This window comes from Vespula vulgaris, chromosome 9 (genome assembly GCF_905475345.1).
Source record: "Vespula vulgaris chromosome 9, iyVesVulg1.1, whole genome shotgun sequence".
In the NCBI taxonomy this organism is placed as follows: domain Eukaryota; kingdom Metazoa; phylum Arthropoda; class Insecta; order Hymenoptera; family Vespidae; genus Vespula; species Vespula vulgaris.
The window spans coordinates 1,970,960-1,985,000 of record NC_066594.1 but is presented as its reverse complement, the minus strand read 5'-3'; the positions used below and the strand labels follow the sequence as shown (position 1 = coordinate 1,985,000).

Genomic DNA, 14,041 nt, shown 5'->3' with positions numbered 1-14,041 from the left:
CTTTCATCCTTGAGAATATGTGATCAGGGTATTAGTGCCTCTGTATTATTAAGAGATGAAAACTGAAAGTAGGAAGGCGGTGGTAGTAGCTACGAAGTGAGTGGGTGAGGAGAGAAGTGAGGAAGGAAGGGTAAGAAGAAGGAGGTGGCTCGTAGAAGTTGACACGGAGGGAGGGTAGGTAGAGGATAGGTAGGTAGGTAGGTAGGTAGGTAGGTAGGTAGGTAGATAGGTAGGTAGGTAGGTAGGTAGAGAGATATGTAGTAGAGTTTGAAAGTCCTCTGGCAATGGAGACGTTTTCCCGATTTCAATGCGAGCCTGATTTAAAATTCATCAGGCTCTTTAAGGGCTTATTTTTCTGCTCGCGCTCGAGGGTATTTATTTTTTTTGTCAGACGAAGATGAGGTAGGAAAGACGTAATCCTGTATTCCCGGCTGCCTCCTGTACCAACGCTCATATCTCCTTTTGTCGTCGAGCCATTGGGCTCGAGTAGGAGTAGATTTTTAATTTCACGTGGATGCACGCGAATCTTTCGTTCTTTTTCTTTTTTTTTTTTTTTTATTTTCTTATCCTTCGCCTTTCTCTTTTTCCTCCTTCCACTTACTCTTTGTTACTAACTAACGACGAAAATCCACTTCTTTCTCTTTCTTCTTCTCGTTCTCTTTTTTCTTCTTTTTTTTTTGGAATATGAAAGATAAAAAAGAAGTACCTATCTCTATCTCTCTATCTGTCTCTCTTTCTTTCTCTCTCTCTCTCTCCTTTCTTTTTATCTCTCGTATAGCGAATTATAGATTTTTGCGCGCTTCCGCGACGATCTTATCGTTCTCATTTATCTTAATTCGTGCGGAAACAATTTTGGTGGAAAGGAGAAGAGGGTAAAAGACGGAGAAACATGGAAAAGAGAGAGAAAGAGAAAGAGGAAAGAAGAGAGAGAGAGAGAGAGTTCGCGTGGAGAGCGTCCAAATACGTTGTCGGAAGAGCCCAGGCAATTTTTCCACGGGAAAAAGCTTACAGATTGCATTAAGTGATATCCAGCCGAAATTACAATACGCTACATTTGACTCGGAATTTATAATATCCGCGATGTCGTTGGGTGCGTCGTCGTACTACAGCCACCCTGGGACCTATATACCACGAAGCGTCGGGTTGTTGTTAATGCACCCTCCTACCCCACTTTTCCAGTCGAACCAATAACAGAGGACATTGAAAGAGAGATCGGGGACACCGGCCTTTAAAATGGTCCAATCGTGGGACACCCTCTCGTTCACTCGCATTTTCTTTCAAAATCACACCCTCACGATCGTAATTTAACGAATTAGCGGCCAAAGCATTGAGAAAATTACATTAACATTTTTTTCTAATGAAACCGACTCGAATTCACGCACGCACATACACATTTCTGATTACTCAAAGGAATTTAATCATAGATTTTGATCATCAAATCAAAGAATAATCGTAGATAGATCGGTTTGTAATTTAGTTTGAAATTACAATTTGACGCTTCGACAGCTCGTTACACAAACGCGTTGCAGCTTTCAACAAATAGCATTCCGTTGCTTTCTAAACAGTCCCTACGATCGAATAGTTCTACAATTCCCCTGCTGTGTCCCATCCCCCTACGCTCCTGTCTATTTTCTCTCTCCCACTATCTCTTTCCCTCTTTCTCTCGTTTAACGTAGACCATCGAAATGGTCGACTAGTATAATTATGACAGTATCTAATGGACAATACTGGTGGTGGGTCTACGATCACCCTTAAAGAGAGAGAGAGAGAGAGAGAGAGAGAGAGAGAGAGAGAGAGAGAGAGAGAGAGAGAGAGACAGATGCAGACCAAATCGATGTTATTTCGAAATATTAACGTAGACCGGAGCAAAGCAGGCTCGGCAGACGATGGTAGTACAACGTACGCCCTATTACCGTGATTAGCATACGTTGACAGGCAGGCTAGCATCCCTAAACAAGACTAGGGTGTGAGAGAGAGAGAGAGAGACAGAGAGAGACAGAGAGTTAGAGTTAGAGATAGAGATAGAGATAGAGGAAGGAGGGTCGTTGGTCGCTTGGTCGGTCAGATCGGCGAAATCGACGATCCTGCTAGCTCACCCTGGAGCACCCTAACACTCGCGGCTTAGCCAGGAGAGACGCGAAACGTGGATAGATACTGGCCAGCCGCTAACCCGATTTGCACGACAGGAGTTTCTCCATGTTGTATGTTTCTCGCGTTACGACGAGCCGTGCTAAACGTCCCTTCGTCCGGCAGGGACAACATGGGGGTCTAACTATTTGTTTTTGCTACGAACCATTACGCTTTATCAAACGTAGAACAAACGTTTATATCTTTAATATTAACTTGAGTCCACGGTGCATTTATAATACATTTACATTAATATGTATCATCGGTGATACTCATAATTAATTATTTGTATAATTTAATATGAAATTATTATTATGAATATTTTTATTATTATTGTGTTTTATAGTTTAATATAATTTTATAGATTTTGATCTGTGAGATTATTGGCCACTCGAGACTATTACATAATTTAATGCTCCGTCTTTTTCTTCTTTTTTTTTTTCACGGAGAACAAACGATCATGAATTTCTATCATTTTTTCCAATAATAAATGTAACTGATAAATAACACGTATTACTACAAAACTATCTTACATTAAAACGTATCTTCAAGATAAATATCAACGATCACGAAAAATAAAGCGAGCATAGAAACGATTAACTAAACGATTAATAAAAGAAAAACGTGGAAAGAGTTGGTAGACGGTAGAGAGATGAGAGATAAAAAAAAAAAAGAGAGAAAAAAGATTAAAAAAAGAGAAAGAAGAAAGAAACAGAAAAAGCAAAAGGAAGAAAAACGTTGTAAATTCGTAGGAAGGAATTACGGTTAGCGGAAATCGAAGAGAGAAACATGCAACGACATCCTGCCACACAAACCGGGAACGGTCTGTTGTATATCGATGCATACGAAACGAGATCGAGCGACGAACGTGCGAATCGTGTTGCACGGGCACGGATAGCCAATACCGAAGAGATAACTCGATTCGGTGGGCGAAGCGGGGGGTGTCGAGCTGATGTTCATTCGACGCTTTGCGCGTGTAACATATTGCAACGAGCTATGCTAAACATTATGCCAGCGACGTCGACTGATGCCACCGCGCGACTAACTGGAACTCGGAAACCATAATGTACATATACATACATATATATATATATATATATATATATACATATACATATATATATCTGTATATACATATATACGTATAGGTGAACGTCTCGTCACTCGTAATGAGAAAGAGAGAGAGAGAGAGAGAGAGAGATAGAGGGGGAGAGAGGGAGGGAGAGAGAGAGAGGGAAAGGGAGAATATTCGCAGGCACACTCGTAACGTGCGCGAGAATAATTATCACACGCGGCCGGCCGTGTCATCTCGTTTCGCACGTTGACGAGCCATTGTTGAAACGTAGGAGAGGAGGAACGAGCGATCCTTAGGACGACCGATCGGATGACACCAGAGTAATAACCAAACTATAAACAATGCTGATACGTATGGACTTCTAGGAAATCAACGACCGTGAAAGAAGATATATGTATATATATATATATATGCATATTGTCTTTGGAAATATCAAACTCATATCTTTTAACATTGATTTAATTTACTCCTGATAGATCATACCAATTGAAAAGAAAAAGAACATTCAGGAAGGGGAAAAACAATTGTACATACAATCGTGACACATAAGTGATTACTTTTAATACGGTCCTCGAATTTTCTTTTACGATCGATGAAGTGTTAATCGTGGGGTCAAAAAACGAAGAGCAGAAGAGAAAGCGAAACGAAACAAAACGAAACGAAAGTGGATTAAACCGAAAAAAGAAACGAACAAAAAACAGAAAGAAAAAAAGAAAGAAAAACATTGAAAACGAGAGAAGGGGAAGAGTAGAACGAAATCCCCGCACGCAATACGACGTTAACAGACAGGCAGTAATCGAGTAATCGTTGAGGTTGTTGCTGCTTACTCTCATCAGCTTGGGAAGAAACGAAGCGGACATAGAAAGAGAGAAAGAAGAGAACGAAAAAGAGGAATGAGTACTAGAAAAGGAAATACTAGAAAAGGTACTAGATATATATGTGTGTGTGTGTGTGTGTGTACATATATATATATATATATATATATATATATATCGGAGCTTTCGGATTTAACACGTAGACGAGAGAAACGCGACGGTAATCGCGGCTCTACTCGCGTCTAATTTGCATTCGCGCGATCGCCCTGTCCACCACCCCTAACTTCACCTCCTCCTTCTCCACCATCTCTTCATTGTCGTATTTGCATTTGTGACGAAGAGAGAGAGAGAGAGAGAGAGAGAGAGAGAGAGAGAAAGAGAGAGGGGAGTGGGTAGGAGAGAGGAAGAGTAGATTCGGTTGGAAAATGGTGTTGGCGCGGGCGTCGGCTAAGTGCAAGGATAGCGGCAAACGACGTCAGAGCGGGGGTTGACGGACTCATTACGTGGCGGTTTGCATATAGAACGCGTAGGCAACCACCCTGGTTTGCCGATACACGCTTCCACGCCACGAATATACGTGTATATTCAAACGGACGGATGGACGGAGAGAGGAACGGACACTGACTGACTACTACGCGAGTAATATGGATTTGAGGGGTGGCAGCAGGCACAATGGTCCCACTAATGCACGACCACCCTTCTCTCTCTCTCTCTCTCTCTCTCAGTCAGTCAGTCAGTCAGTCAGTCTCTCTCTCTCTCTCTCTCTCTCATGTTCAGTATCCACCACCTTCGACCCCCTTCGGGCAAACTACCTATACAGACCATTCAATATTGGCCGGACCACCGACCACTGGCTTATCTCTACGGTTAATGGCGCGACATTGAAGCTCGGCGAAGAACTCGAATCATCTCGTTTCCTCTCTCTCTCTCTCTCTCTCTCTCTCTCTCTCTCTCTCTCTCTCTCTCTCTTTGTATTTATCTGACCGTTGTTTACGATCGATCGTTCACGAATTTCGGTTTGAATATTCGTTGCCGAACGAAAAAAATAATAAAACTGTGATAACTGCATAAAATCTCTTTCTCTTTCGTAGAACAATGGATCATGGACAAACGAAGAGCAAAGAGTCGTTGAAAGAGAGAGAGATAAATGAGGGGAGAGAAAGAGAGAGAGAGAGAGAGAGAGAGTTATCGAGGATTTTGCTCTACGTGGGTGGATCAAAGTTCGGTCGAGTACTTCGGCTGATATCCGCGGCTCGCGCTAACACGAGCTACCGATGGCTGTATCAGCATGGACCATTGCTCGCGTATCCGGCCAATTTCCTGCATCCTGATCCGATCGTCACTTTACGACGCATGTACCGACGTTCTGACCAACGTACGCATCCACCGAGACACTGGTATCATGGCAAACTATATATCTCTCTCTCTCTCTATCTCTATTGCTCTCTATCTCTATTGCTATATAGACGGCTCTGCACGCACGATCGACCCATATCCATCGAGTGGTGTTCCTATACCTACATGTCTCGATAAACCATGTTTCCCGTATTTGGAATATAATTTGACTGATTGTCAGACTATCTCAATCTTAAGGATAATGTTTCCCTTTAAATTGATCAACACAGCGAACATGAAAATAAAACAATTAAGAAGTAAAGTAACATCATGATAAAATAATGAACATAGACTTTCTCAGGGATTCATGAAAGGAGATGAATCTTCTATCATCATTGTCATGGGCGTTTATGAAATACGTGTTTCGCTTGACTATTCGCGATTTAGCAAATGTATGTTTGAGAGAGACAGAGACAGAGACAGAGAGAGAGAGAGAGAGAGAGAGTCATAGGCTAGGGGTGTAGGAGGAGGAGGAGGAGGAGGAGGAGGAGGAGGAGTTGGCTGGCAATTGTATGGGAAACGGATAGAGTGGCAGCATTTGCTATTCCCGTAGCGCACGGACTACGTTCCATTGTCACATTGTGCCTGCTAATACGCTAAAAGCCTATCTGTGTTGAGATCTACGCGTAGAATATTGCCAAGCCCGGGATTCAAGTCGGCATAACGAGGTTACGTCGTCGTCGAAAGAGACAATCGCGAGTTAATGACTGCGTAATTGAACGGCCGCTGGTGTTGCCAATGGTTCGACGATTGCTCTTGGTAAAGGTGATGCTGGAGAGCCCAAAAGCGTATGGTACCGACACTATAACTATCTCGTGATCACGAAACCATGCCAAAGTTAAGTATTTAGTTTCCTAGGAATGTACGAGTATCGTATTCGAAATCGAATAGGTTTCCATAAAAGCGGTAAACCGTAAATGATTTTCTTGATGATATTGGATATAACAAAAGTCCTTTGATAATATTCCAATGGAAATTAATTTGATCCTTTGGATTAGAAAACTTATCGTACGTATTATATACATTCGCCATCGTATCCTTCTATTTTCATGCATGCAAGAGTATTTATCTTTGGAAACGAATACAATGAGCCACTTATTTGTCTTTCGTGCCACGAGTAGTAGGTATATCCGTAATTGTCGTATCGAAACGTGGTTGGGATCCTTTTTCTCCCTCTATTCCTTTCTCTCTTCCTCTTTCTAATTTTCTCTCTCTCTCTCTCTCTCTCTCTCTCTCTCTCTCTCTCTCTTACTCTTTCTATCTGCTTGCCTGTCTGTCCGTCTGTCCATCCGTCCGACCGTCCGTCGTACTCACTTATTTCATTGTAAATAAAAACACGGAGACGTAATCGACGACAGTACCGAGAAAAGAAGATTACTCTTTTTGCTTCTTTCGACGTGTACACCGAAAGAACGAGGTCCTCGAAAAGGATGGGGTGGTGGTTCAATGGATAAAAGAAGGTTTCCTTCTGGTTTCAACCACATTGCGTGCATCGTTGAACCGCAACCTGCCCCAAATTCTTCGATTGCAGAAAAGGAGTTTTTTATATATGTATATGTATGTACGTACATACTTACATGCATACCTATATACGGAAAGAAAGAGAGAGAAAGAGAAAGGGAGAGAAAGAGACAGAGAAAAAGAATATCAAACTGGAATCTATGGAAAAGGAAGGAATTCCACGTACATACGACGAGTCGACTCACGGAAGGATATTTTTTTATTTTCGCGATGGAAAAACGAAGCGAACGAGAACGAGGGCGGTTTCTCGTTCCCTGCTCCCTTTGTCACCCCTCTCCTTCCCTCTTTACTCTCCCTTTCTCTCTCTTTCTTTCTCATTCTAAGCCTCGTTTTCTTTTTTTTACGGACGAACGAGCGGCTGACGAGAGCGTGCAAATTCTTTTAACGATCGTCAAAGCGACCGGGAAAAAAGCGTGCCAGAACCAACGCGATTATGAACATTTTCTTTGATAAATACTCTCTCTCTCTCTCTCTCTCTCTCTCTCTCTCTCTCTCTCTCTTTTCGTTTCGTATTCGCTCAATTTCTTTAACGCACACGATTTTTTTTCTTTCCCAAAAGAAAATAATTAACTCGTTACACTTGCTTTTTTACTACGAAATCCGCATTGATCGAACGTGTATCTACGTACGTTTAAAAACGAAAAAAAAGAGGAGTAAAAAAGAAAAAGGAAAAAAGGAAAGAAAAAAAAAATTTGATCTCCACCTGCGTATATGCAAACGAAACGTTGGTCCTACTCTTGTCTGTCTCTTTCCTGTCTCGCTCGAAAACGCTAGGTCATAAAACGTATTTGCTGAAAAGTGCGCCGAAAAGCGCGACATGCGAGTGTAATAAAAGTTCGAATCGTAAAGTAACGAACGGGAACGCGAGCGAGTACGGCCGTTAAAAAATTATGGGATAATAGTTCCAGTGCGGTCGACGGAAAAAACGAGTGGATACGATTTTTTTTCGCCTCACCGAAAAAGAGAAAGAGAGAGAGAGAGAGAGATAGAGCGAGGAACAGGGTTCATCGCGTATCAACGTATAGGTGACATCGAGTTCTCTCGAAAGCTCCAGTCATAAATATAAATATCTACTTCTCTCTTTCTCTCTTTCTCTCTCTCTCTCTCTTTTGTATTTTTTATATTTTTCTTTGGAAAAATTCTCTGTCTCTTTCTATGTCGTTTGAAACGAAGTAAGTACTCGTGAAAAAGGAGAAATCATTTTTTTGCTCATTACTGATACGAGAACTCATTTAAAAAAGAGAGAAATAGAAATACGCAATACTCGCACATGTACACACAAACATTTACTCGTACACACATTCGTATGTATATAGAAGAATATATCGTAGAAACGTTTATAAAAAGAGAGAAAGAGAGAGACGGTGATAGAGAAATAGAAACGGAGAGAGACATAGAAAGAAGAAAAAAGAAAAAAAAAATAGAAAGAAGAGTCGTATAACGGCTCATCGGGGGCTTTTTAGATGTCCGGAAGATCTCGGGGATATCACTGCGGCTTTATCATGAACAATACGAGATAAAGCAGGTCGAACTGCTCGCAATAAATTCGTACCGAGCTCCGAGATATTTCATAAGGGAGGAATCCATCAATAACGGGGATTCTCTTCCATCTAGGTATGTGTGCGATTCTCGGTGGGTAAAGTAACGCCAGGGGGTCGTTGGTGAATCGTATGTAGTAGCACCGATGCTGTCCCTCTCTCTCTCTCATTCTCTCTGTCTTCTACTAACTCGACTCAACCAACAACCCTCCCCCTCAAACGCATGCGGCAATAAATAATGCGATAAAACACGAGTTTGTCAGGCTATCATGAGCTACGGAGAAAGAGAAAGAGAGAAAGAAAGAGAAAGAAAGAGAATTTTCTTGGAGGAAATATTCCTTTGGAACAAGGACAAGGCGACTATAGTATAGTGATAAAGAAGCCGCTAGTGACGCTTTGGAGAAGACGAATACGACGACAACGTTGTCGGCTTTCGGCTTTCCTCTTCCTTTGAAGTATACCGATAGGTATTTTCGGCATCCTCTCGCTTTCTCTTTCGCTCCCGTCACGGTTCACGAAAGGGAGAGGAATACTTTGCCGAAAGAGAAGAGAAGAGAAGAGGGAGGAAGGAGGGAGGCCAGGCCTTCGTCGTCTCGGTAAACTCGATTATGCTCGTGGCCGAACTAAATGAATTCCCTGGGACTCCTCTCTCTCTCTCTCTCTCTCTCTTTCTGGTGTAAGTCAATTTCTTCTCGAGGCCCCTTCTATATTTGCATTAAATCACCGATAAAGCCCGTAGATTCGGAGAAAGGAGAAGCAGAATGCTGTGAGATTATCGAGGAATATGTATAAGTACGATTCGATTCGATTCGATTTGCGAAAAGACAGAGAGAGAGAAACAGAGATACATAGACAGTGAAAGAAAGAGAGAAAGAAAGAAAGAAAGGAAAAAAAGGAAGGAATAGAGAGAAGAGGGAAAGAGAGAGTGACTTTACGCTTCTAAGGCCATCGAAGAATCGTCGAATATCGGGAAAAAGGTTTCCCTTGTTTCTCGCGAAAGTCGATGAATTATCGTCCACCTATATCGCTCGCTTGGCTTTCAACCACCAGCAGTACTCTGTCTCTCTTTCTCTTTCTTTCTCTGCCTTTCCTTCTCTCTTTCTTTTTCCTTTTCTAGTACTTCTCTTTTAACCAGTGAACCTCGCGACTTCTTTTTTTTCCTCAAAAGCAAAGAGGGTGGCCTGCCTGCCTGCCTGCTTGCCTGACTGCTTGCTTGCTGTTGGTGCTGCCTTGGTGGCGTCGATACTTCGACCGCTGTTTCGAGAAAGCATATTCATAAAATCGACGAAGCAAAACCGCTTTATGTCTCCTCTAAGCTCTACTACAGCTTTTCCTGACGAGGGGTGGTTGTAAGGATGCTGCTACTGCTGCTACTGTTGCTGCTACTGCTACTACTGCTGCTGCTACTGTGATATTATAGTGATATTGCTGGTGTTGCTGTTGGTGGTAAACTTCGCTTATTCGAACAGCCTCGATACGTCGAATTTATTAGCACTAAGCCGTCCAGAGAATGAAACGACCAATGCCAATCACGAATTACGTCCAATAACTACGGATTGTAAGCGTCCTTCTTGCTGGCAAATTTCATTGATAGAATCGTTACAACAAGCTTTCCGTTTCTCTCTCTCTCTCTCTCTCTCTCTTTCCTTTCCGTCTGCTGTCTGCTGTCTGCTGTCTCTCTCGTATCCGAAAACACGAGGAGCGTTATCTTACGCTAACGTATAAACGTTAATAACGGCGAATGCGTGGTCGAAGCGTATTTCGCTTTTGACAATACGGAGAATTATTATGCGAAGGGTGCCACGTACGAGACTCGCGTATGCAATGCCATTTGCTCGTGACGGACGTTATGACTCGCCGTTACGTTTATGTCGGGCATAAAAATACGAGAGAGAGAGAGAGAGAGAGAGAGAGAGAGAGAGAGAGAGAGAGAGAGAGAGAGAGAGAGAGAGAGAGAGAGAAAGAGAGAGATTTGGATATCAAATCGACGGCGTATGTTTCGACAATCGATTCCACGTTCTTCTCTTAATATTACTTACAAAATCTATATTTAAAACTTTAACTTAAAAATTAAAATGAATGTTTCTTTCAAATCGATTATTATATATATATAGAGTTGTAATTCGATGCTATTAATAGATCGTAGATATTTTATGGTACTTTTTATTTTTAGTGCAAACTTTGAATCAAGTTAGCGCGTAATCATAATGAATAATTATCGGAAACAAAGTCAATATTTAACATTGATAAATTAAACATTAATATCCATTAAACGTGTAAACATACACGTGATTATTCGTTTAATTAAAACAATTCCGGAGAACGGAGAATTGATGTTGTTTCTATATCGATGCTATATATCATTTTCGACTTGTTATATTTTAGATGATAGAACGAAAGGAGTAGGAAGCGTTATCGAACGATTTTAGGAAGGTACATATCAGGATAAGGGGGTGGCATAGGATGAAGTTTTACGATTTTTAGGTTTCGCCGATTTAACGGCGCTTTTAACGACAACGACGACGATGACGACGACGACGACGACGACGACGACGACGACGACGACGACGAAGACTCCTACCCCTATCCCGTCACACCCCAACCCTCTCTCCTTCGACTACTTTTGCCGACGCAACATACCGAAGGCAGCAAAGGCGGCACGATATTCTGCAAAGGCAGAAACGTTGCTAGGAAGAACCAATGGCGTCACTCTGGCCACTACCACCACCACCACCACCACCATCACACACCATGCGTATTATCGAGTTACATCTAATCATCATAACCTCTTGTCCGACCACCCAGCCAACGAGCTGGGATTGTAAAAATTTAATATCTACCGGTTTACGATTCCATGACACATCCAAACCAACCTCGACAGTGGTGTATTATCATCCATGTATAGAGAGGATCCTACCAGCGATCCTCGCGTACGAATATACTCGTATAAGTATATAAATTTCTGAATATACGTGATTGTGTGTATATGCATGTATATACGTATATACGCACGTGTAGAGACTATGAGAATGGTTCTGTAATACGACTCCCCCTACCTTTTCTCTTCCTCTTCGATGAATCCACGATACAACTTCTTCCAATGCACACGTGGAAGCCCGATGCAGTCCAGTACTATCATTTACTTCGACGAAAGTCTCTACTACTAACGTTAGGTAGTCTCTTCGTACTAACTTCGTGCCAGGAATGATACCCTGAAACATAAGTAGATATTCGTTAGTGTGTTGGTGTATAAAATTCGTCAGATTTCACGAATCAAAGATATTTTCTTTCGTTTATATAAATGGAAAAATTTCGAAAGAGAGGATAATTAAAAAGAGTAGTATATATTTCTATCGTACTCACATACAAACACACACACACACATATACATATACACATTCTACAAATACATCCAAATACGTCATATATATGCAAGGTACGTGTAGAAGAACAATAATACAAATACATGCACGTTGGGATCGAGCGATAAACGAGATACCAACACGCGAATGGAATACGTGCGAACGAAATCCCACGAATCACGAAGCATGGAATATAACAGTTACAGGATCGAAGAGAAGTGAGAGAGAGAGAGAGAGAGAGGGAGGGAGGGAGAGATAGAAAGGGGATGTAGTATATATCTATGTAGACGTTTCGGTTAGTTTGGATTTGGTTTCAAGTTTACGTTTCGGAGCTTCCTGAGTTTAACAAAGCACGTAAACGCCTAGCGTTTCGGCTACACCAATGGATTATTATATTTATTAGTCGATAAATATTAAAAGCAGATATATATATATTTTTGTATGTATGGATGTATGTATATATGTAAATATGTATGTATGTATGTATGCATTCGGAGGGATGACGCGTGTATCATTTTGCCATGGTCAACTCTCAACGTCCCCTATTTCATTCTCTTCTCCTATACTCTCGCTATACCCCTTCACTCTATCCTCAATTACGACTACCACACAATGTATTTTCAATTTGGATGCCTCGCCAAAACAGACATGTTTGTTTCATGTTTGTACAAAATTCCTCTCTTCCATATTCGTATAATATTTAATATTCTTCTCTATTTGTATAATATATAATACGCATAAATATATGTCTTATGTACACGCATTCACATGTACGCATATATATATATATATATATACATACATATATATAATAATAATAATAATAAAATTTCTCTATATGTAAATATATAAATGTAAAGTAAACAAAAGTGTTTCAGAACGAAAGAGAATAAAAGTTGAATAACACACGTGCATCGCGTACATAAAGGACTGTCCTCTCTTCATCTTTATCTTTTTCACTATGTGTGTGAAAGAGAGAGAGAGAGAGAGAGAGAGAGAGAGAGAGAGACAGAGAGAAAGAGAAAGAGAAAGAGAGAAAGGAGGAGGAGAAGGAGGTGGTCGTTCCTCAACATCGTCGATCGTATTTGCAGTCAAAGCAAGACGGAACGGCGCGAGCGATCGTTTTTGCCGACGTGAGATTATTCGAGAGGTTCCCCCAACAGCGAAGGACGCTCTTGGTCCCTTCTCGACGCGAGTAAGAGGAATAGAAAGGAAGAGGAGGTGGAGGAGAAGGAGGAGGAGGAGGAGGAGAGAAAGAAGGAGTAAGAGAAGGAGGAGGAAGAAGACGGAGCACGAGAGCCCTACAGGATCTCCCAAACTTGTATCTACTCTCATCAAAGAGGATCCATTTCTTTTCGGCTCTTTCCTCTCTTTTTTCCTCCTTTTCTTTTTTCTCCTTCCATTCTCCTCCTCCTCTTTATCCTCTTTCGAAAAGGAGGAACGTCGCACGCGCGACCGCCTGTTTCGGATGTGTCGGGTTTCCAAGCAACTCTGCTTGGTTCTTCGTTACACGTAATAAAGAGAGGGCAAACAGGCGAAAATAAGAGAACGTGACCTCTCGCGAGAGAGCAAAGCCTCCAACAGAGAAAGAGAGAAAGAGAGAGGGAGAAAAAGAGAAAGAGAGAGAAAGGTGTAAGATTACGTCCTTATAGTTTAGCTACTCCTCCTACCCATCACTACTACTCACTTCTCGCTACCACCACCATCATTCACCTCCCACACCCTCCGTGATAGAGACTATATGTAGTCCTTTCCTTAAGTCCTCCTTACATTTCTTCGCCACTTCTCGAACGAAAACACGACGAACCTTTTTCTTTCTTTCCTTGTTTCTTTCTTCCTTCCTCTCTTTTTTCTTTCGTTTTTTTTTCTCTCCTTCTTCGTCGTTTTCCTTTTCCTTTCTTTTTTTTCTTCGTTCACGTCCCATACCTCTCCCTTTTCGTTGTTATTTGTCGTCTACTCGATCGCGATTCGTGCGTTCGAGACATACGGTGGTGTCGAGTACGAACGAACGAACGAACGAACGAAATCTCCCCATTTGACCCAATTTCCCCTCAATATCGGACTAAATAAATGAACGAGGCTAACATTAAATGAATCAAGACATTTATTTACTCACGGGAAAGGAAAAAGTATTTCGTGTCGTTAGTTCTCTGGACTATTTCTTTCCTCTTCTCCTCGTTTTCCTTTTCCTTCTCACTCTCTCACTTT

The 14,041-nt window shown here is 41.6% G+C and overlaps 1 protein-coding gene across 1 annotated transcript in view; it reads right to left on the bottom strand.

The window, feature by feature from the left end:
* LOC127066277 (uncharacterized) overlaps nt 1-14,041 on the bottom strand; it is a 155,391-nt gene that overhangs the window by 83,134 nt on the left and 58,216 nt on the right. The window contains exon 2 of the mRNA XM_050999791.1: nt 11,528-11,683. Within this exon, the coding sequence (XP_050855748.1) occupies nt 11,528-11,683 (156 nt within the window). The remainder of the gene's footprint in view (nt 1-11,527; nt 11,684-14,041) is intronic.